At 43.3% G+C, this 24570-nt stretch overlaps 1 protein-coding gene across 5 annotated transcripts in view; it reads right to left on the reverse strand.

The window, feature by feature from the left end:
- The window catches only part of LOC137322036 (tyrosine-protein kinase Fyn), a 278886-nt gene that overhangs the window by 87581 nt on the left and 166735 nt on the right, over positions 1–24570 (reverse strand). For all 5 annotated transcript variants that reach the window (XM_067985066.1, XM_067985062.1, XM_067985065.1 and 2 more), the window contains 2 exons: positions 8417–8686; positions 5618–5717 (listed from right to left, as the gene is read on the reverse strand). In XM_067985066.1, the coding sequence (XP_067841167.1) occupies positions 5618–5717; positions 8417–8675 (359 nt within the window). In that variant the 5' untranslated portion in view covers positions 8676–8686. The remainder of the gene's footprint in view (positions 1–5617; positions 5718–8416; positions 8687–24570) is intronic.

The following is a 24570-nucleotide window of genomic DNA, read 5'->3' on the forward strand; positions in this document are numbered from 1 at the left end:
AATTTCTTCTGTTTTTAATATGTGAGCTGGCCCTTGTATTAATTATTCAGCAGATTTCACATATCTTCAAAATCTTAGATGGCCAAAACTGAGGAAAGTCAGCTGGTTTTACTCTGTGTCTCAGCAACGTGACTATGCATCTGGCGTTAAAAGAGATAAGCAGAAGCAAAACACTTGCCATAAATTCAATGAATCCAGTCAAGAAATCAAGGTTCATATTAGAATAACCCGACACTGCAATACTCGCAGAATACTCAATGCCTCACCATGAAATGTGATTACTTCCATGAATGAGGAACTGGATAACTCGTGAACAGCAATGTGGGTGAGATGGAAATGTTACTTCATGGGAAGGCAGCACACACTGTGTTTGAAGGGGCAGTGTTTTGGGTCATCAGCCAGGTAGTTAGGCAGATGTGCTGGAGTTACTCAAGGCCATGGGACTTTCTCGAACACATCTGCTCCCGGTTTCTGTGAGATGTGAGAGAGGATGAGGAGAATAAAAAGAGAGAATGAATCTCACACCAGGCGTACCGAAAAATGAGGTGCCAACTTGGTGAAGCTGCAACTCAGGGCTACATGCATGCTAAATAGCAGAAGCAAGATGCTATAGACAGAGCTAAGCGATTCCACAACCAATGCATCAGATCAAAGCTCTGCAGTCCTGCCACAAACAGTCGTGAATGGCGGTGGACAATTAAACAACTAACGGGAGGAGGAGGCTCTGTAAACATCACCATCCTCAACGATGGCGGAGTCCAACACGTGAGCGCAAAAGACAAGGCTGAAGCGTTTGCAACCATCTTCAGCCAGAAGTGCCAAGTGGATGATCCATCTCGGCTTCTTCCCAATATCCTCACCATCACAGAAGACAGTCTTCAGCCAATTCGATTCACTCCACGTGATATCAAGAAACGGCTGAGTGCACTGTAAGGCTATGGGCCCTGACAACATCCCGGCTGTAGTGCTGAAAACTTGTGCTCCAGAACGAGCCGCACCTCCAGCCAAGCTGTTCCAGTACAGCTACAATACTGGCATCTACCCGACAATGTGGAAAATTGCCCAGGTATGTCTTGTCCACAAAAAGCAGGACAAATCCAATCTGGCCAATTACTGCCCCATCAGTCTACTCTCAATCATCAGCAAAGTGATGGAAGGTGTCGTCGACAGTGCTATCAAACGGCACTTACCAAAAATCTGCTCACCAATATTCAGTTTGGGTTCCGCCAGGACCACTCGGCTGCAGACCTCATTACAGCCTTGGTCCAAATATGGACAAAAGAGCTGAATTCCAGAGGTGAGGTGAGAGTGACTGCCCTTGACATCAAGGCAGCATTTGACCGAGTGTGGCACCAAGGAGCCCTAGTAAAATTGAAGTTAGTGGGAATCAGGGGGAAAACTCTCCAGTGGCTGGAGTCATACCTAGCATAAAGGAAGATGGTAGTGGTTGTTGGGAAGCCAATCATCTCAGCCCCAGGACATTGCTGCAGGAGTTCCTCAGGGCAGTGTCCTAGGCCCAATCGTCTTCAGCTGCTTCATCAATGACCTTCCCTCCATCACAAGGTCAGAAATGGGGATGTTTGCTGATGATTGCACAATGTTCAGTTCCATTCGCAACCCCTCAGATAATGAAGCAGTCCGTGCCCGCATGCAGCAAGACCTGGACAACATCCAGGCTTGGGCTGATAAGTGGCAAGTAACATTCGCGTCAGATAAGTGCCAGGCAATGACCATCTCCAACAAGAGAGAGTCTAACCACCTCCCCTTGACATTCAACGGCATTACCATCGCCGAATCCCCCACCATCACCAACCTGGGGGTCACCATTGACCAGAAACTTAACTGGACCAGCCGTATAAATACTGTGGCTACAAGAGCAGGTCAGAGGCTGGGTATTCTGCAGTGAGTGACTCACCTCCTGACTCCCCAAAGCCTTTCCACCATATACAAGGCACAAGTCAGGAGTGTGATGGAATACTGTCCATTTGCCTGGATAAGTGCAGCTCCAACAACACTCAAGAAGCTCGACACCATCCAGGATAAAGCAGCCCGCTTGATTGGCACCCCATCCACCACCCTAAACATTCACTCCCTTCACCACCGGCACACAGTGGCTGCAGTGTGTACCATCCACAGGATGCACGGCAACAACTCGCCAAGGCTTCTTCGACAGCACCTCCCAAACCCGCGACCTCTACCAGCTAGAAGGACAAGTCAGCAGGCACATGGGAACAACACCAACTGCACGTTCCCCTCCAAGTCACAAACCATCCCGACTTGGAAATATATCGCCATTCCTTCAGCATCACTGGGTCAAAATCCTGGAACTCCCTTCCTAACAGCACTGTGGGAGAACCTTCACCGCACAGACTGCAGCGATTCAAGAAGGCGGCGGCTCACCACCACCTTCTCAAGGGCAATTAGGAATGGGCAATAAATGCTGGCCTCGCCAGCGACGCCCACATCCCATGAACGAATAAAAAAAAAAACGCACACAGACCAGCCACAGAAAGAAGTCTCCCCATGAAATCTATGTACAGCCAATCTGCAGCATTAAGTAGGGGAGTTGTTAGAATTATTTTATCAAGGATGACTTGGTCTCCAATGGTGACAATGGGACATCCCACCAGATGGTCATAGGCTCAAACTTTATGACTGCCCATCACTCACTGCCATCAGTGCACAGTCAGGGCTGTGATGGTGGCGCATTCCATGGGCAGGAAGCAAAACTCACCAGAGTTTGACTTTTCCGGTTGTAAGTGCTCGCAGACGGTTAATAGAACCTGGAATCCTTCACCACAAGGGGCTATTGAGGCAGGCAGCACATATCAATACCATGAGCAATTGCAATGAAGCCCAGAGTTTTGGGCTGGTCTACTCTCTCACCTGAGGCCCACTTAGAGGCACGTTTTTTGAGGGGTGAGGTGAATGGCACATCACTGATCGCTTAATATAAAACCTAAAAGCACCAGTGTTAAGTTGAGGACAAAGTTCGCTCAGAAACAAAACACCATCGCAGATAGGTACTCAGACTGCTGGTTCCTCTGGATTGTAGCTCGAAGATAAAAAAAAAACTCTGTTTACAGTATTGCTTTGGGTAACCATGTAAACCTTCGTGTCACATTGGCTGGATGGAGCAGAGACATCTGGGATAACATCAGCCTGGGAGGGAAGAATCAGCTTCATGCATCTGCTCCAAACAACAGGGACTTTCCTTCGTTGGCAATATAAAGTTGTGCTTACGTAGCGACACTGGGGATTATCAACGTTGAATGATTCCTTCTGAACTGGTTTGTTATTTTGCCTGAACCTCAAATTCTTTCATCACCAGGGGGATACTCAACACATTTTGCTCTTTAAAAAGCCTCATCGCTCACTCTACTTGAAACAACCATGGAAGTCACTGCAGAAAATGACCAACAACCAAAATCACTTAGAATTACATAGAAAATACAACACGGAAACAGGTCGTTCAACCACATCAATCCGTGTTGGTCTTTATCCTCCACAGCAGTAGTTTGAATCCCATGTGCCTGTCCTGTTTTTTTTTTATTCGTTCATGGCATTTATTGCCCATCCATAATTGCCCTTGAGAAGGTGGTGGTGAGCCACCTTCTTGAACCGCTGCAGTCTGTTTGGAGTGTTCCTTTATCCCCCTTTCTTTCAATCACCTATTTTACCTATTCTTAAACGTTGACATGCTCTCTGCTGCAATCACCAACACCTCCACAACCTCACAGCCCTGTGTGTAAAAAATGTTTCTTCTGCTCTCTGTCCTAAATCTCTTGCATCTAATCGTATATTAAGGTCCCCTCGTTCTGGATCCCTCAATCACTGGAAACGGTTTGTTTCTATCGACTCTGTCCCATCCCTTTATAATTTTAAACACCTCTATCATATCACCCCCACTATCTCCTCTGTTCTAATGAAAAGAGCCCCAATTTTTCCAAATCTTTCTTTGTATTTCCTCATATTAGGCAGTATCTTAATGAATCTGCGCTGTACCTTCACTATTGCCTCAACATCCTTCCGATAGTTTGGAGCCCAAAAACTGCTCACAGTACTCTAACTGAGGTCTGTCTTAAAGGTTTTGTTAAGGTTCACCATTACATCTTGACTTTTATAATTCCAGATGTAATGGTCACTGTGTTATTATTTCTTAACATTGAATAAATGGAATGTATTGTACTGTCACCTTTTGAGGAAAACAGCTCACCTATCTGCAGGAAATAGGCATGTGATTCCCCTATTAAGAAAGTTACTGCCCAAAACCCGTCACTAAGCATTCGAAGGAAGACTGTGAAGAATGTCAGTCCAGAGATAAATGAAGGATCGTTAGATATCAGATTTAGTTTCTACTCTATAATAAAGGGTGGGAATCCAACAGTCTATAACCACAAACAGTGTGGTAATTGCAGCAATTGCAGACAAAGTTATATGCAATCATACAGCACAGAAGGAGCCCGTTCGGCCCATCGTGCCTGTGCCGGCTCTTTGAAAGAGCTATCCAATTTGTCCCACTCCCCTGCCCTTACCCCATCGCCCAGCAAATTTTTCCCCTTCAAGTATTGATCCAATTCCCCTTTGAAAGGGACAATTGAATCTGCTGCCACCACCCTTTCAGGCAGTGGTCAGGCAGCACCTGTTGATATAACGGACAAGTTTCAGGTGTCGGCCCTGCCTCACGCTAAACCTCTTGCCTGTTGACTCCACAGATGCTGCCGAACCTGCTGAGTGTTTCCAGCGTTTTCTGTCTTAGTTTCAGATTTTCAGCATCTGCAGTATTTTGCTGTTTGTTCAAGGAAAGCATCAAACTCAGCTCAGTCCAGGGAGGAAAGAAGAGCATTAAGGCTGTAAAATAAAACTGTGGAAGGCTTAAAGCACAAACACTTGGAACATTTGTTTGGAATCTCTCTCTAGCAGAGGCGTTAACCAGATTAAAATTAATGATTTCACTCCTCCGCCACAATAGGGGAGGGGGAGGGGGAGGGAAGACTAAAGAGGAGCCCAGCGTATCCCACAGGGTAATTTCAGGGCCTACAGTTTTGTCATACAGCTGCATCTCGGAGCCCTGGTAAAGATACAGAAGACCATTTAACTGCTATGATGAGTTTAAATACAATTACATTGAATCTACAACACAGAAACAAGCCATTCGGCCCAACAGGTCTATTCCAGTGTTTATACTCCACATAAGCTTCTTCCCGCTCTAATTAGCTCGTCCCACCCAACCCCCATTTCCCTCTATTCCCTTCTCCCTCATGTATGCATAGAGCCACCCCTTAAATGCGTCAATGCTATCTGCTTCAAAATGGCAGTGAGTTCCACATCTAAATTCCTTTATTCTACAAACGAGATTAAACACCCGTTACCATAGTGACAGCCGATATTAATGATTCCATTTAATGTTTTATTTAAAAAAATACGACACTGAATAAGGAGCGACCACTGATGAAACTGGCTCCCTAACAGAGTGATGATCCCAACAGATAATGATCACAAAGAATCATTTACATGGCTCATCTGAACTCTGTGGAAGCTTCACAATTGGGTGAAGAAAGTAACATTTCTCAAAGACTGCAGTTTCTTCAATATTCGTCTCTCTCTCAGTACTTACGTGTTATTAAGAATTTGAAACTTTTCTCCTTTTCTAAAGCTAAGGTCATCATCTGTTCTGGCATCGTAGTCGTAGAGGGCCACAAAAAGGGTTACCCCTACTGGAGACGGGAAGGAAAAGGATATCCGTTAGCAGCGTGATCATTGCTCGGAATAAAACTATACATCACAGCTCGTTCTTTAGGGCTCCGTATCTCCTTACAATGTATACGAAAACATAAAGTCTGATTTTAAATGGTAGTTTCAGCACAGCGTAATCACAGCAATGCTCATAATACAGAATGCCCGAGGTGGGCAATCATAGCCCACCTCCTCTTCATCAATGGCCTTCCGCAAATGTCTTGCTCCACGTACCCGAGTTGACCATTTTATTAGCGTGAGTTTTGTAGTTTCTCACGTATTTTACCAGAGTGCAGTATAACTCCAGCCCAGTGTGAAGCCACATTCAAGAAGTGCCCAGGACTTCACTGGAAGCTGTGGACATTTTGCAAATTCACTTTTGAAGTTTGTGTTGGGCTTCCACTTACTCTCTCCTAACATTTAAGGTGAGTTGGCAGGAAGGTGGAAACACACGTGCACAGCTCTCTCCTTACTGGGCAGTGGGTATGAGGAGCAGGCGGCAGTGTAATACCATTCCACCAGATGCACATCGCTGTACACTATCAGTCTGAGACCAGTAATAGTGCAATGGCGTGCTGAAACTCAGCTGTATGATCAGGTAGAATTATTTCCAATCACCTGACATGAATTTGTAAGTTTAAAATATATTTAAACATGTGAGTGAAACAAATTACATTTTTTTTGGGTCGAGTTTAACTGACCTGTGTAATATTCTCATTCTACTTCCTCTGCCTAACAACTTAGAATCATAGAAAGGTTACAGCATGGAAGGAGGCCATTCGGCCCATCGAGTCCGTGTCGGCTCTATGCAAGAGCAATCCAGCTAGTCCCACTCCTTCAGTGGCCCTGCAAATTTTTTCCTTTCAAGTACGTATCCAGTTCCCTTTTGAAGGCCATGATTGAATCTGCCTCCACCATCCCTCGGGCAGTGCATTCCAGATCCTAACCACTCGCTGTGTAAAAAAGTTTTTCCTCATGTCAGCTTTGGTTCTTTTGCCAATCACCTTAAATCTATGTCCTCTGGTTCTTGACCCTTCCGCCAATGGGAACAGTTTCTCTCTATCTACTCTGTCTAGACCCTTCATGATTTTAAATACCTCTATCAAATCTCCTCTCAACCTTCTATGTTCCAAGGAGAACAACCCCAGCTTCTCCAGTCTATTGATGTAACTAAAGTCCCTCATCCCTGGAATCATTCTAGTAAATCTTTTCTGCACCCCCTCTAAGGCCTTCACATCTTTCCTAAAGTGCGGTGCCCAGAACTGGACACAATACTCCCGTTATGGCCGAACCAGTGTTTTATAAAGGTTCATCATGACTTCCTTGCTTTTGAACTCTTATGCCTCTATTTATAAAGCCCAGGATCCCGTATGCTTTTTTAACCACTTTCAACGATTCGTGCACATATACCCCCAGATCTCTCTCTTCCTGTATCCCTTTTAGAGTTATGCCCTCTGGTTTATATTGTCTCTCCTTGTTCTTCCTATTGAAATGTATCACTTCGCATTTTTCTGCGTTAAATTTCATCTGTCACGTGTCCGTCTGTTAGACTCGAATTTTTGGAGCAAAACCAGATGGAGACGGAACTGCTGACCAAGTTAAAGTTTATTAGAAAGCTTTGTGCACAAATGGAGAGTGGTAAGCTTCCTCAAGCTCGCACCTAACTCTCAAAGGAACATCAGCACTACAAGCATGTTTATACCTTTCAATAAGCAACACCCACCTGCTGTGAAAGGTGGGGGTACATGTTTACGTAACTGTAGTGGGTTTCATTGGGTGGTATAGTCTGCCACTCACTTGTCAGGGGCTACCTTGGGTCGTCCCATGACATTAAACATCTCACATTCCTGAGGAAGACCCTTATCAGTAAACACACAAGTCCCAGACATTGAGACTACACGGAGGGTCTTCACAAAGTCCTGATCAGCTCATCCCTTACTCCCTTTTGTGCTGGGGTGACCTTGGAGATATCCACCGATCCTCCCTTAATCATCCAAAGTAAGGTGGTTAGGATAAACAATGTCAGCCTCGGCCTTGGGTAAACATTCCTTAATGTGTTCTGGAGATAAGTGAGGTGGTGGCCATAAGTCCAACAAACCTGCCTTTGTCAGCTTTTACAGTGTGGGTTACGAACTGCTACCATAATGGTCAAGTATCCCATCATGCTTTGCTGCTACCTAAATGCTACATGTGCGATTTAACTACTTATGCATGTGAGGATAGGAGTGGCTAATCATTCTATATATATAAAAAATCAGGTTAGGTAAGGGGAGGCTGGAGGTTTTGGATTTCTGTTCAGTCCAACACGTCCATTCCACCAGCCTGTCTATATCCTCTTGAAGTCGATCACTATCCTCCTCACTGTTTACTACACTTCCAAGTTTTGTTGAATTTATATAGCGTCTTTAACTTGAATTTATATAGTGTATTTAACGCAGTAAAATGTCCCAAAGTGTTCCACAGGAGCGTTTGTACAGTATAACAATTGGCTGCACAACAGTAAGACAAAACAAGTTGTTCACCAATTTGTACCATTTTTTTCGAACAGAAAGGAAGCTTTGTTCTGGTGAAAGGGTTGTTCAACACAAGGGGTTTTCATTAAATGAAGGTACCATATTTAAGGAAAAAAATTGTTAAAAAGAAAACAAAAAAGTTAAACCCATGTGGATGTTTCTCCTACCTGTTAACGTCCCTCCTCCCCGAGTACGCAGCGTCCCCGTGTGAGAGGAAGAATGAACGCCGCCAAAGACAGTCAGTGTTTGCCCGCTGGTTCCATGGAAGCTGTTGTAATTTGGAATTCCCGTAACACCGAAGTTGGGATAGTGCTGAGGAGAAGGATCGGGCCCATACCGATAGCCTGGGTTCTGGGGAACGGAACGAGCCCTCTCATCCACTGCTGCTTTTGTTGTCTCTTTGTCCTTGCATTGCACACAGCCCATTATCTAAACACCTGGAAAAAAAAATAAACCCAATGAAGACAGTCTTAGGATCCAACGCTCTTTAATCGGGGGAGGTGCAAATTACCAATCATTGGAAGGGCTAACTAGATTTTCTCAAATGGGATTCACCAACTCACATTGCTCCAGCTATAGCACAAGAACATCTGGATAGCAACAGAGTGCACACCTCTGAATGCTGCTTGAGTTCCATTCCAGCCCCATTGCATTATCGATAGGGCAAGTGCTTTCCTGTTTCCAATGTGCCCTATGTTAATAGCCAGCTACTTTTAGGAGTTAAACCTCAGATTGTTCCAATAGTTTATGGAGCTGAGCATTTGGTTCCCAAATCAAGAGGGCACAAGTCTGAGATTATGATTTCTTTCTGTCACATGAACTTGCTGGCGTCGGTTGGAATCATGTCATCCATTCTCAGACAGACAGAACAACATGAAATTCTGGCAAGAAGGAAAATCTGAATATCATACACCTCATGATTGCTTCCTCCCAGCTGACTGTGCAGCAAGACTGATACCAGACATGACAGTTCTCCTAGAGACATGGAAACCCATCACACATTTTGCAACTTCTAATATAAACTCATGTTTGTATTTTCTTACAAGTTGAACTAAATCTCTAATTTGCCAAATAGAAACATTAAACTGAAAATTTCATTCTACTCTTAAAGGGAGGGAGGAACTTAAAACATTTACAATCACCAGGGAAAGGGTTTCGAAAAAATGATTAGAACTCAAAGCTGACAAGTCCCCAGGTCCTGATGGACTTCATCCTAGGGCCTTTAAAGAAATGGCTGCAGAGATAGTAGATGCATTGGTATTAATTTTCCAAAATTCCCTAGATTCTGGAAGGGTCCCATTAGATTGGAAAATAGTGAATGTAACTCCTCGATTCAAGAAAGGAGGGAGACAGGAAACAAGAAACTACAGGCCAGTTAGCTTAACATCTGTCATGGGGAAAATGCTAGAATCTATTATTAAGGAGGTTATAGCAAGGCACTTAGAAAATCTCAATGCAATCAGGCAGAGTCAACACGTGAAAGGGAAATCGTGTTTGACTAATTTATTAGAATTCTCTGAGGAAGTAACAAGCAACGTGGATAAAGGGGATCCTATGGATGTGGTGTACTTGGATTTCCAGAAGGCTTTTGACAAAGTGCCACATCAAAGGCTACTACACAAAATAAGAGCTCATGATGTAGGGGGTAACATATTAGAATGGATAAAGAATTGGTTAGCTAACAAGAAACAGAGAGTAGGCATAAATAGGTCATTTTCAGGTTGGCAAGATGTAACGAGTGGAGTGCCACAGGGGTCAGTGCTTGGCCTCAACTATTTACAATCTATATCAATGACTAGGATGAAGGGACCGAATGTATGGTTGCTAAAGTTGCTGATGACACAAAGGTAGGTAAGAAAGTAAGTCGTGAAGAGGACATAAGGAGTCTGCAAAGGGATATAGATAGGTTAAGTGAGTGGGCAAAAATTTGGCAGATGGAGTATAATGTGGGAAAATATGAACTTGTCCACTTTGGCAGGAGGAATGGAAAAGCAGTATATTATTTAAATGGAGAGAGATTGCAGAACTTTGAGGTACAGAGGGATCTGGGTGTCCTAGTACATGAATCACAAAAAGTTAGTATGCAGGTACAGCAAGTGATTAGGAAGGCAAATGGAATGTTGTCATTTATTGCAAGGGGAATGGAATATAAAAGTAGAGATATTTTGCTACAGTTGTACAGGGCATTGGTGAGACCACATCTAGAATACTGTGTGCAGTTTTGGTCTCCTTATTGAAGAAAGGACATAATTGTTTTGGAGGCGGTTCAGAGAATGTTCACTCGACTGATTCCTGGGATGAGGGGGTTATCTTATGAGGAAAGGTTGGACAAGTTGGGCCTGTATACACTGGAGTTTAGAAGAATGAGAGGTGATCTTATTGGAACATATAAGATCCTGAGGGGACTAGAAGGGGTAGATGCTGAGGGGATGTTTCCCCTTGTGGGAGAGACTAGAACTGGGGGCCACAGTTCAAAAATAAGGAGTCTCCCATTTAAAACGGAGATGAGGAGAATTTTTTTTTCTCAGAGGGTGGTGAGTCTGTGGAACTCGCTTCCCCAGAGAGCGGTGGAGGCAGGGTCACTGAATATTTTTAAGGCTGAGTTAGATAGATTCCTGATTAACAAGGGAGTCAAAGGTTATAGTAGATAGATGGGGAAAGTAGGGTTGAGGTCACAATCAGATCAGCCATGATCTTATCAAATGGCAGAGCAGGCTCGAGGGGCCGAGTAGCCTACTCCTGCTCTTAATTTGTATGTTCGTAAAGACACATTGTAACCCATAACATTTTTCATCAAGAGTAAAAGGAGTGATAATTTAAAAAAAAAATAAACCCTCAATGAACAGTATCCTGGGGTGGGGAGAGGGGGGAGGGGAGGGAGATGCTTTACATTTGAAATACCATTTCCATAAACAGTACAAAAAAATATAGAATAACTTCTACCCTAGTGAAGAAATTCCCTGATATGCCAGTACGTGAGGCCTGTACAGTACTCTCCACATCGGATGCGGTGGCCTCACCTCTCTGGGTAAAGTGTGCCATGAGCTGCCTTTCACTGGCACTTATTACATTGAATAGGGATGGGATCTTCCTTTCAGAAATCTGGATGCTGATCCTGCTTCTCAAAACACGCTTAAAAAGATCAGCACCAAAGCTCTCTTGATGTTTCAGTGGTTATCTTCAGGCCATGGGTCATTACTGTTTAGCAATGCAGTTCAATGCAGTGAGAGAGCAAAAGCACCTCTTCGGTCTGAGCATTGCTTCTTACCATGTTGAAAAATGTTTTTGATTCAAATCTTCAATAAAATGAAGTTAACTGCACAATAACTTTATTTCAGTATGTAACAGCAGTGTAATATAACAGCACAAGGTAATCTATATTCTGGTACGTAACAGCACCGTAATCTGCGCAAGGTAATCTATATATTCCAGTATGTAACAGCACTGTAATCTGCACAAGGTAATCTATATTCCAGTATATAACAGCACTGTAATATTCCAGTATGCAACAGCATAGTAATCTGTACAAGGTAATCTATATTCCAGTATGTAACAGCACTGTAATCTGCACAAGGTAATCTATATTCCAGTATGTAACAGCACTGTAATATTCCAGTATGTATCAGCACTGTAATCTGCACAAGGTAATCTATATTCCAGTATGTAACAGCACTGTAATATTCCAGTATGTATCAGCACTGTAATCTGCACAAGGTAATCTATATTCCAGTATATAACAGCACTGTAATATTCCAGTATGTATCAGCACTGTAATCTGCACAAGGTAATCTATATATTCCAGTATATAACAGCACTGTAATATTCCAGTATGCAACAGCATAGTAATCTGTACAAGGTAATCTATATTCCAGTATGTAACAGCACTGTAATCTGCACAAGGTAATCTATATTCCAGTATGTAACAGCACTGTAATCTGCACAAGGTAATCTATATTCCAGTATGTATCAGCACAGCAATATTCCAGTATGTAACAGCACAGTAATATTCCAGTATGTAACAGCACTGTAATATTCCAGTATGTAACAGCACTGTAATATTCCAGTATGTAACAGCACAGTAATATTCCAGTATGTAACAGCACTGTAATATTCCAGTATGTAACAGCACTGTAATATTCCAGTATGTAACAGCACTGTAATATTCCAGCATGTAACAGCACTGTAATCTGCACAAGGTAATCTATATTCCAGTATGTAACAACACTGTAATCTGCACAAGGTAATCTATAGCTCAGTATGTAACAGCACTAATATTCCAATATGTAACAGCACTGTAATCTGCACAAGGTAAAAAAAGGGATGAGGTCCTGCAAGGTGAAGTTAAGGAGTTAGGAGATAAATTAAAAAGCAGGACTTCAAAGATAGTGATCTCAGGATTACTACCAGTGCCATGTGCTCGTGAGTATAGGAACAGGAGAATAGACCGGATGAATGCATGGCTGCAGGGATGGTGTAGGAGGGAGGGATTTAGATTCCTGGGACTTTGGGACCGGTTCTGGGGAAGGTGGGACCTGTACAAGCGGGATGGGTTACACCCGAGCAGGACTGGGACCAATGTCCTCGCGGGGGTGTTTGCTAGTGCTGTTGGGGAAGGTTTAAACGAGAGTGGCAGGGGGATGGGAACCTGAGCGCGTAAACACTGCAGATAAAGTGAAAACTAGAAGGCGTAAGGTGATTAACCCAGCATCAAAGCTGAAGGTCAGACTAGGGTGTGTGGCCCAACTACGAGTTCTATATACAAATGCACGGAGTATAAGGAATAAATTAAATGAACTACAGGTTCAAATTCAAATTGGAGGGCATGACATGATAGCTATTACTGAGACATGGCTGCAGGATGGTCAGGATTTGGAACTAAATATACCGGGTTATAAGGTCTACAGGGGAGACAGGGAAAATGGAAGAGGGGGAGGAGTAGCCTTAGTGATTATAGATGAAATCACTTCAATGAGAAAGGAGGATATAACGAGAGGTAAGCAGCCAACAGAGACCTTATGGGTTGAATTGAGAAATAGGAAAGGAACTAAGACTATAGTAGGAGTTGTGTATAGGACCCCTGGCAGCAGCTCTGAAGTGCTAGATTGTATAAATGCAGAGATTAGACAAGTGTGTAACAAAGGCATAGTGGTCTTAATGGGGGACTTTAACCTTCACATAGATTGGGAAAAGCAGACTAGCAACTGTCAGATAGGTAGTGAATTTCTTGAGTGTGTCCGGGATAGTTTTCCACAGCAGTATGTCCTCGAGGCAACAAGGGGGCAAGCCATACTAGATTTAGTAATGAGTAATGAACCAGATTTAGTTAGCAGCTTAACTGTGTGTGAACATCTATCCAATAGTGATCATAACATGATCGAGTTCAATGTAGTGTTTGAAAGGGAAAAAAGTGAGTCAGCTGCTAAGATTCTAGACTTGGGTAAGGCCGACTTCAATGGGATGAGACAGAGACTGTCCACAGTAAACTGGGCAAATCTGTTAATGGGTAAAATGACTGATGATCAGTGGGAAATGTTTAAAGAAACATTTAACGAGATACAGAATCGGTTTATACCCCTGAGGGGCAAGAACTCTACTTACCAAAAAAAACAGCCATGGACAACTAAAGAGGTAAGGGACAGTATAAGACATAAGGAAAGGGCATACAAAAAGGCAAAAAATGGCACAGATCCTGACGAATGGGAAAGATACAAAGATCAACAAAAGGTCACAAAACAGATAGTAAGAGCTACAAAAAGAGAGTATGAAAAGAAACTTGCAAGGGATATCAAAACCAATACGAAGAACTTTTATAGTTACATTAGGAAAAAGAGGGTGGTCAGGAGCAGTGTTGGCCCCTTAAAAACTGAAAGTGGGGATATTGTCATTGACAATGGGAAATGGCGGACATGTTGAATAATTACTTTGCGTCAGTATTTACAGTAGAAAAAGAGGATAGCATCCCAGAAATCCCAAGAAAACTAATATTGAATCGGGGACAGGGACTCGATAAAATTAACACAAGTAAAGCAACAGTAATGAAGAAAATAATAGCACGAAAGAGTGACAAATCCCCAGGACCAGATGGTTTCCATCCCAGGGTTTTAAAGGAAGTAGGTGAGCACATTGCAGATGCCCTAACTATAATCTTTCAAAGTTCTCTAGATTCAGGAACTGTCCCTCTCGATTGGAAAATTGCACAGGTCACTCCGCTTTTTAAGGAGAGAGAGGAAAACCAGGGAATTATAGACCAGTTAGCCTAACACCTGTTGTGGGGAAAATGCTAGAGTCTATAATTAAGGATCGGGTGACTGAACACCTCGAGAATTTTCAGTTAATCAGAGAGAGCCAGCATGGATTTGTGAAAGGTAGGTCGTGCCTGACAAACCTGATTGAATTTTTTGAAGAGGTGACTAAAGTAGTGGACAGGGGAATGTCAATGGATGTTATTTATATGGACTTCCAGAAGGCATTTGATAAGGTCCCACATAAGAGACTGTCAGCTAAGTTAGAAGCCCATGGAATCGAGGGAAAAGTACGGACTTGGTTAGGAGGTTGGCTGAGCGAAAGGCGACAGAGAGTAGGGATAATGGGAAGGTACTCACATTGGCAGGATGTGACTAGTGGAGTCCCGCAGGGATCTGTCTTGGGGCCTCAATTATTCACAATATTTATTAACTACTTAGATGAAGGCATAGAAAGTCTCATATCTAAGTTTGCCGATGACACAAAGATTGGTGGCATTGTAAGCAGTGTAGATGAAAACATAAAATTACAAAGCGATATTGATAGATTAGGTGAATGGGCAAAACTGTGGCAAATGGAATTCAATGTAGACAAATGTGAGGTCATCCACTTTGGATCAAAAAAGGATAGAACAGGATACTTTCTAAATGGTAAAAAGTTAAACTCAGTGGAAGTCCAAAGGGACCTGGGGGTACAGGTACATAGATCGTTGAAGTGTCATGAACAGGTGCAGAAAATAATCAAGAAGGCAAATGGAATGCTGGCCTTTATATCTAGAGGGCTGGAGTACAAGGGGGCAGAAGTTATGCTGCAGCTGTACAAAACCCTGGTTAGACCGCACCCGGAGTACTGTGAGCAGTTCTGGGCACTGCACCTTCGGAAGGAAATATTGGCTTTGGAGGGAGTGCAGCGTAGGTTTACTAGAATGATACCCGGACTTCAAGGGTTAAGTTATGGGCCGAGATTACACAAATTGGGGTTGTATTCTCTGGAGTTTCGAAGGTTAAGGGGTGATCTGATCGAAGTTTATAAGATATTAAGGGGAACAGATAGGGTGGATAGAGAGATACTATTTCCGCTGGTTGGGGATTCTAGGAGTAAGGGGCACAGTCTAAAAATTAGAGCTGGACCTTTCAGGAGCGAGATTAGAAAACATTTCTACACACAAAGGGTTGTAGAAGTTTGGAACTCTCTTCCGCAAACGGCAATTGATACTAGCTCAATTGCTAAATTTAAATCTGAGATAGATAGCTTTTTGGCAACCAAAGGTATTAAGGGATATGGGCCAAAGGCAGGTATATGGAGTTAGATCACAGATCAGCCATGATCTTATCAAATGGCGGAGCAGGCATGAGGGGCTGAATGGCCTACTCCTGTTCCTATGTTCCTATATTCCCGTATGTAACAGCACTGTAATCTGCACAAGGTACTCTGTATTCCAGTATGTAACACTCTAATATTCACAAAGTAATATACATTCCAATAAACCACATTTTTCAGTAAAGCAATCTCCATACAGGAGCTTATTCCATGTTCTATGATCCAGCATCTTACATTTTTTTTTTAAAAAAGAGAACCATTTCCTGTCAAATGATTAAATTAACCATTAGCTTCAAATTTCATTTACGTCACAGAGATGAAACTCATCAGGAAATTACAGAATCTCAGACCCAAGAAAAATATATTACCTTGTGTGTGGTGGATTGTAAGAGGTTTTTTTTATATAAAAAAGGGTATGTTAGAGGATATAAAAATAAAACCATTCATTATTCTGCATAATCTGCAAATGCTATTCCATCTCTGCAGAATCTCATTGTAGCAAAACTGTTACTGCAAACCTCACGTTCTAACAAAACAACCCCACCCCCTCAGAGCGTATGGAGGAGCTCAAGGCACGGCAGGATGAACTGTGCTACAGTGAGGGTGAACCAGTTTGTATTATTGATCGGCTACACTGCTGCAGCAAGCATGGCCAAGGAAATCTGGGCACTAAAAGCCAAGAGTGTTACCTCAGCGGTTCTGAGACCAGAAATGTAATGTTACAATGTGCTGACAGCCTCCGCTCACATTCTCCAACAGCCTCAAATCATTTCCTGCCCTGCATTGAGAGAGAGAGAGAGAGAGAGAGAGTCCTTGGCTCACGCACAATATTGTATTCTGGTTTCAAAGAGCAAAGGGTTATCTGCCATCGGCAGTAATGTACCCAACAATGGAAAAAGCAGACGCACCGAATGGATTTTGTTCAGCCTCACTCGGCGGCACTGAGCATTTATGGCTCAAGAAATGCAGGTCTTTTTACTGTACTGAAATGAGACTCCTGCAGCTCAGGCACGCTATTATAGTGCTTTTCATTTATTAAAGCAAGGCTGCTTATATATATATACATACATACATACATACAAATAAAAACAGATAATCAAGTTAAATGGTGAAATCTGTAGTTTGAAACTCGGAGGAGACAATGCTGAAGAGCCCCAGTTTCTCTGATAACTTGTTCTTCCACAGGCTGAAATTTAAAAAAAAGGTGCTGGGGAGCTAATTCTGCTCCTGGTAACAATTCGTTTCCAAAATACTCCTTTTGGTAAACTAAATTTGACTCTTCCAAATCTCCTATTAGCAATAGTGATCGACTCCCTGTAAAAAAAAAGTCTGTTATTAACTGTGCTCCCGCTCCTGTTGTCAGCTTCCAGCTGAGTAACCGGTGGGCTAAGCTTAATCGCTACTGAATTAGATGCCAGCATTCAAGTTAGCGAATCACCATCGGGAGAGGTAAAAGCCTTTTTGGAGACATGCTAATGCAAACGATGGAAAGCTGAAGATGTAAAACCACAAAATGCTTCCAATCCTTTTTGAAAAATTCCACCCACCCCCCTCAAAATACCACGCTTCTTCCTTGGCTAAGAAAATGGCCTGCTTCCAGGCCTACGTCAATGTCTTTCTGGAGTCAACTGTTGGGAGATGCAAGAGCACACCCAATTGCTTCCTTTCGATACAAACCGGGCCAAATTCAGCTAAAGTGATTCATTTCTCCGAGGAAGTTCAAGGAGTGTGTTATGATGCATCTGGTTTGAGCAAGTAAAAAAAAGTCATCCCCAAAATGGCAGAGAGCATATTTTTAATAAAATTGAGCAAAACTCCTTTAAATTTAAACCCATCCCACCACAGAAATATCCATGCTCGTTGTGGATTCTAAGATACTGGAAAATGTACCAGAGCGGTAAAGATGTGTTTCCTGAGGGGACATACCCAGTGAAATACCCCCCACCCAGAAATAAATCTTGTGCCCGACAGGTTTTCATGCAGGCGTGTCTGTGTATGTGTTTCCCCCTGCCCCTTGTTCTCTTCCTTCTTAAATATTGTTTTTCTGTAATTTCTTCCAGTTCTGACAAAGGGTTTAAATTTGAAAATGTAATTTGTCCGTTCTCTCCGCAGAAGCTGACTGAGCTGCTGAATGTCTCCAGCAATTTGTGATTTTGTTTCAGGATTTTCTTTTGTTTAAAAATGAAGAAATGTTGGGTATAGAGACAGCTCAAGTTACAAGCTGTTGCCTTTTCTACAACAACTTGTAGTGATAATAGAAGGAAAGTGTCACAAGCCACTCCTCAGAGGTGTAACAGTGTAATTACTTTGTGTAATTACTTGCTCTCACTTTTCATACTGTTTTAATCAAGGCCATTTTGGGTTGTCGGCTTCTCTGTGGTGGTGTCAACATTTTTTGAAGCTGTTCAATAGCTTTTGTAGTTTTCTAGTTAGCCAAGTATCCTGTTCTCATCTGATCTCCACTCACTCAAGTACTTCCTATCAGGAATCATTAGACAGTGATTAAGAACAGGATCGTGGGCTGATATTCCCATCTCCATGGTCCAATGAGGCCATTGTAGCGCCCGGCTGGCAATGTGATTTTCATACACACAGGCAGGTTACTCTCCAACAGTTTAAGCTAAAATCACTGGCAAATGAGCATTTATAGTCACATCGTTCATCTGGCGTTTTTGTATTATTTGTAACAGGTGGTGTCAAATGAGGATGACAAACAGCATGAGGGCAACAGGCGGACACTCTCAAAAGGAGGGTGTTGAATTTCTGCCTCAAATAGTCACTTGCTAGCTTGCCAAGTCTCATTCAGCACTGTGGCAAAGTTTCGATACTGTAGTAAAGTCCTCAGCCTTAAACAATCATTTTCTGCTCTGAAGCCTTGTACTCGCCAACTCCAATCTCAATCCCCTCACTAGCCCTAATCTCAATTCACCCGTCAGCTGCAATTTCTAGCCACACGCTCGATGCCCTGTCTATTCCAGTCCTACTTCAGACCCCAATGTCAGCCTAGGGTTGCCCGTTTTGAGCAGAAAAACATCATCCTGAATCCCACTTCCATCCCAACCAGCGGCAAGTGTTCTGTTGTTTTTTTTCCAGTGCAAGCACCACTTTCCCAGACGGCCCTGTCCCCACCAATCACCGGCTGTGTGCTGAAGACCTGTCCGCAGCTCTGATTGACTGGACGTCTCGCCAGGTGAGCAAGTTAATCTCACCATTAGGCACACCATGTCACCATACATTTGTCAAGCTCAACCAGCTTCAGTATCAATCATTGTAAATAACTTACCAAGCCTGAGGCCCAAGAAAGGATACTAAAAAAGGGACATTTCAAGTTAAATCACAACATCAAAGCACTGCATGACGCCACGTAGGGAACAAAATACGGTCAGCACAAACAAACGTGAACAGTTAAATCACACCCTTCCATCAGGCCCTTTGGAGATGCTAAACTCCTGCTTTAGAAATACTGTGTGTATATTATATTCAGTTTAATAAATGTTATTAGCTACAGTGTGATGTTTATTTAAATTTATCATTTTATGCTGCATCTTCACCAGTTTTTTTCTGCACAGTTTCAGTTTCTTTTAATCCTTCATTTACAAATATGAACTCTCACTGTTAGAAATCAGTGGCCTACTTAGATTGGAATACAACAACAACTTGCAATTACATGACGCCCTTTAACGTAGTAAAGTGTCCCAGGGCGTTAAACTCTTCATTAACTAACATAGGCCACAAACAGAAGTCCCGATTTTAACTGGGGGCATGGTCGAGGTGGGCGAGGAATCCATGGGCAGAGGTGAGCGTGAGGCCTGGGCTATTTTAACTCCCAGGCCTCATTAGAATGTGGCCTCCCTATTACCTGCAGGATCGGGCAGCCCGCCCCCACCTCACGCAATTTTCAACGTGACACTCAACTTAGAGCGGACATGAAACTCTCAAAGCGAGGTTAGGTTCTGTGCTTTCATTTCCTGTGTTCAAATTGCTTTTAAACTGGTGAGAACTGTTGGAGAGCACTTTCTGGCAGCCAGGAGGAGCAGAAAGGCTGCCCCATGATTCTCTGATGCCTCCCTGCAGCTTTTAACCCAGGAAATGAGGAGGAGGGAGCAACTCTTCCCCACAAGCAGCAAGGGTATCTCCAACATCAGGATGAATCAGACTTGGACAGAAGTGGCTGAAAGCATCACCCCTGGGACCTGGCTTCAGCGTAGGAAGAGGCTCCACGACCATGCGTGAGCAGCAAGGGTGCGTAGGTACACCTCTTCATTTCTCCACCTCCCTCAACAGCACCTCACGACTCTTTTCACCCTCACCACTCTTAACAATTCCCTCCCCTCAAATCACAAGGGCACACCGCACCACCTCTCTTCTTCATTACAGGCACACTCGCCCTTTCATTTCTTCACATCACACACTAGCACCATTCTCTTAGACTCATAGAAAGATACAGCACAGAAGGAGGCCATTCAGCCCATCATGCCTCTTCCCACAGCCTACTACTTGCACAACCACCAACTCCTGCAACCCTTCACAATCCATACACTTGGCTTTACATTTATCACCTCCCCATTCTTGTCCCATTTAGCATCTTTTCCGTCTCTCAACACATTCTCTATATGCACATCTCCAATCACCTTTTCAACAGTCGCTCATTAACTGTCATTCTCTCTGTCTGTAGAACATGATGTGGAGATGCCGGTGATGGACTGGGGTTAACAATTGTAAACAATTTTACAACACCAAGTTATAGTCCAACAAATTTATTTTAAATTCCACAAGCTTTCGGAGGCTTCCTCCTTCCTCAGGTGAACACCGTTCACCTGACGAAGGAGGAAGCCTCCGAAAGTCTGTAGAACAAGAAAGCACAAAATCCGAAGGAAAGAGGAACCTAACATTATTGCCCTCACCCAAACAGAGCAGCTCGGCCCGGAGATCTCCCAGGGCACCAGCAATCCGCAGTCTTCCATGTGGCCACTTCCAGGCGGGCCAGGAGTCGGTGTCACCAGCCTTTGCAGCTTTGGTAGAAGCTCAAACAGTTGTCGTGCAGGCTCTGGGCTCCACCTTGGACAGTTTGGTGGACCGAATAGATAGGGGCTTCCAAGGAGTCAGTCAATCATCTTCTGCTGGTCTGCTCTCCAGAAGATCAATGGAAGGGATGAGTCCCAACCCCACGGGAGTGGTAGTGGTGCGATGGGAACGGTACGTGGTGCCCTCTCCCAGGATGACAGCACATCTGCTCCTTCCCCACCCCTGCAACCAATACCCATCACGGTGCCAGAAACTCAGCTGGGCCAGAAGACCCTTCACCGGCCTCCAGCACAGGGGGGCCACCGGCCTTCAGCACCGGGGGGCCACCGGCCTCCAGCACCGGGGGGCCACCGGCCATGATGGAGTTGGACAGGTATCTGGTCAGAAAGCCAATTGCGGAATGTATAGGTAGTGAAACTTAGATTCTGCTTTGGAACTCTGGGGCCAGTGAAATGGGCTGATGTTCTTTCCCAGTCCTGTACATTCCATAGGAATATTGTTTTTAATGTTATTAAAAATGGAAATTAGCCAATCTCCCGTGCTGCTACTCAAACAATGTTTTGTAAGGAGAGGACTGTTGTAACATGTAAATGCGCAGTGCAATAATCTGCTGGTAAGGTACAACTGTTTGCCTTTTAGTGCACCGTTTAATTGTTAAAGAAACAGAATTCATTATTGTTGGGCCAGGGACCATCACAAACTGGAATGTGATCAGTGAAAGAAAGCAGTCTCTGTTCATTGATGATGATACCAAAATTGGGAGGGAGGCGCAAAACCCGGAGAGGGAGGCGCAAAACCCGGAGAGGGAGGCGCAATAACAGGCAGCAAGTAACAGAGAGATGATTGGAAAAATTGGGAAATGGAACATGGGAACATAGGAACAGGAGTAGGCCATTCAGCCCCTCGTGCCTGCTCCGCCATTTGATAAGATCATGGCTGATCTGTGATCTAACTCCATATACCTGCCTTTGGCCCATATCCCTTAATACCTTTGGTTGCCAAAAAGCTATCTATCTCAGATTTAAATTTAGCAATTGAGCTAGTATCAATTGCAGTTTACGGAAGAGAGTTCCAAACTTCTACCACCCTTTGTGGAGTGGCAAGTGGCAAATGTTGCTAATGCAGCTATATGCTGTGATGAGAGGATACAGAAATATTTCCTGTAGAGCAAAAGTTTTGGGATCTTACGGAAGTATTTAAGATCTTGAGGGATACAAACGAACCGAACCCTAATATGTTTTATGTGACCAAACTCTACAATGAGGAGGAGAAATAAGTATTTGGTGAGAGGCATGATTGATGGGTGTGAGAAAGAGAGAGCGAGAGCGGGAGAGGAGGAGGAGGAGAGAGCGGGAGAGGAGGAGGAGGCGGAGGAGAGCGCGGGAGAGGAGGAGGAGGAGGAGAGAGCGGGAGAGGAGGAGGAGGAGGAGAGAGCGGGAGAGGAGGAGGAGGAGGAGAGAGCGGGAGAGGAGGAGGAGGAGAGAGCGGGAGAGGAGGAGGAGGAGGAGGAGGAGGAGGAGGACAGAGCGAGAGGGTGGAGAAAAAGAAAGTTTGAAATATTTTCAGATTTTGGACCTGATTTCCATATTCCAAGATAAAAGAAATACAGAATGAACAAAGGGAAGGACAGGAAGGCTATACGGAAAATATAAAGAAAGCAAAGAAAAAGGCAGATATTCTTGATTCTAATCAATTAATGGATATCAAAATCATCAAAAAAAATTAATGAAGTACCAAGCTCCCGTACATGAGGAGGATGAGCTGTGGACTATACACTCTTCATTTGGTTATTGAGATCTTTTCTACAGAAAATTGGTGTAACTAACATTAATAGAACAGAACACCCAAATGCTTTTTTGGTCTTTAATTAATTTGAAAAGATAATCAAATCAAATGGGTATTCATTGAGGAGGATCTTAACACTCTTGCGCAAGATGCTGAAGGCAGATTTGGCTTGAAACTGAGGTTATTTTCCCTGCACTGTTATACTGTATCTGACTATTTGAGTGCACTTAGTTTTGTTGCCTAAGGTTACTCCACCCGAATTAATGTTTAACACCTGTGTAGGTTCACACTCCGGCAAGCAAAGACGAGAATAATTCAAACTGAAAGTTAGAAATGGGGCCTGAGCTCTTCCGTTGTGAAATGCTGAGTTCAAAGCATCTGTAACCCGATGGATGAGTGGGTAAACTCACTATGTGACAAAGCACTCAGTCAGGTAGACCAGCGCAATCCCTGTATCCACCCCTACTCTGCGTAAGAGTTGACTGTTCTTAGCTGGGGCTACAATTGACCTGAGTGCCCTGGCTAGCGAGGTAGGAACATTTCAACCAGGATTCCTGTTCGCAATTGCTATCTGGTGATCCTGCAAAATGCAGTACATTGGGCGGGGACAGAACCACGCTTGGCTGTCATTGTACCCACAATAAAATACCCGTCAACAAAGACTATCTAGGAACATTTGTGAAGAATGAGTCCTTGGGAGAGATACCACAGGACTGTTGGTGCATTTCGTATTGGACCACTGGATGCCACTAGAACCACTACCTTCAGGGAGGGAGAGAGAAAAAAATATATGGGGAGGGGGACAGAGATGAGAACGTGGCCAGGAATTCTGCTTCTGCATTTGCCAGTCCCTGGTTTTCCACCCAGTCACTTTGATGGATGGGAAAGCCACGGGCAGGCAGATGTAACAGTGAGAATCTCCTGCCTGTATCTTTGGAAATGAATCAAAACTCAGCACCAAAGTATAATTGTCTACAGAATGCACGTAAACAGCTCAAAACTGTTGGAATAAGTGTTTTCATCAGGGAAGAAAAATGGAGAGGTGAGAAAATGCACTCAGGAGAGCACTTAATTTAAAATATTACTCTAGAGACCCAGTAAAAAGATTCAACAGTCTCGATGAAGTTATCAGACTGACACAATCCTAAAACAGTAAGCAGAGTTTTTGCCCTTTTTACAGCATCCATTATTTTGTACATGTTGAAAATGTTGGTAGTTTCCTACTCAGTTCTCATACTCAGCCATCTGCAATTAAAAAGTTAAAAACCAATTACATCCACACACAGTAAATCAGGAATGCAAACTGTGCATTCAATTTACACAGAGAGGATCACAATTACTTCCTTCCAATTATGAACCGTCAAAGGAGGATTGAGTCATATTGGACAAATCTCTAGAGATGATGGAGGTAGATTGCATCAGACTGGGTTAGGCAATGAGCTTTTAAAAAAATATATTTAAAATATATATAAAAAATAGCAAATAAATTGATTTGCTATTTTTTATATATACACAAACACATGCATATACATACACACACACGATTAACAAATCAAAGATTAGTAAAACTGACGCTGTGTTTTGAGATGTTTGCGAGGTGCTCATAGTTGGGTAATCACACGTCCCGCTCTTTTCTTTTATTCATCACTGAGCTGAGGTTCTTATACTGTACAATTTATAACTCAAAATATATTTTGGGGGAGGGGGGCGGGGGGAAGAAAAGAGAAAAAAGGGATGCATCTTTTATTTCAAGTTAGTGCAAACTGACAAATAATTTAAAAAAAGCAAAGGTAGATCCCGTGCCTGCCTGTCAGCAGTGAAACTCCCACTCTTCTTCTACAAAATAGTGTAATGGGATCTTTTATGTCCACCTGAGAAGGCAGATGGGGCTTCGTTTTAACATCCCATTTTGAAACACCTTCAACAGTGCAGCACTCCCTCAGTACTG

Source organism: Heptranchias perlo, chromosome 5 (genome assembly GCF_035084215.1).
Source record: "Heptranchias perlo isolate sHepPer1 chromosome 5, sHepPer1.hap1, whole genome shotgun sequence".
NCBI lineage: Eukaryota > Metazoa > Chordata > Chondrichthyes > Hexanchiformes > Hexanchidae > Heptranchias > Heptranchias perlo.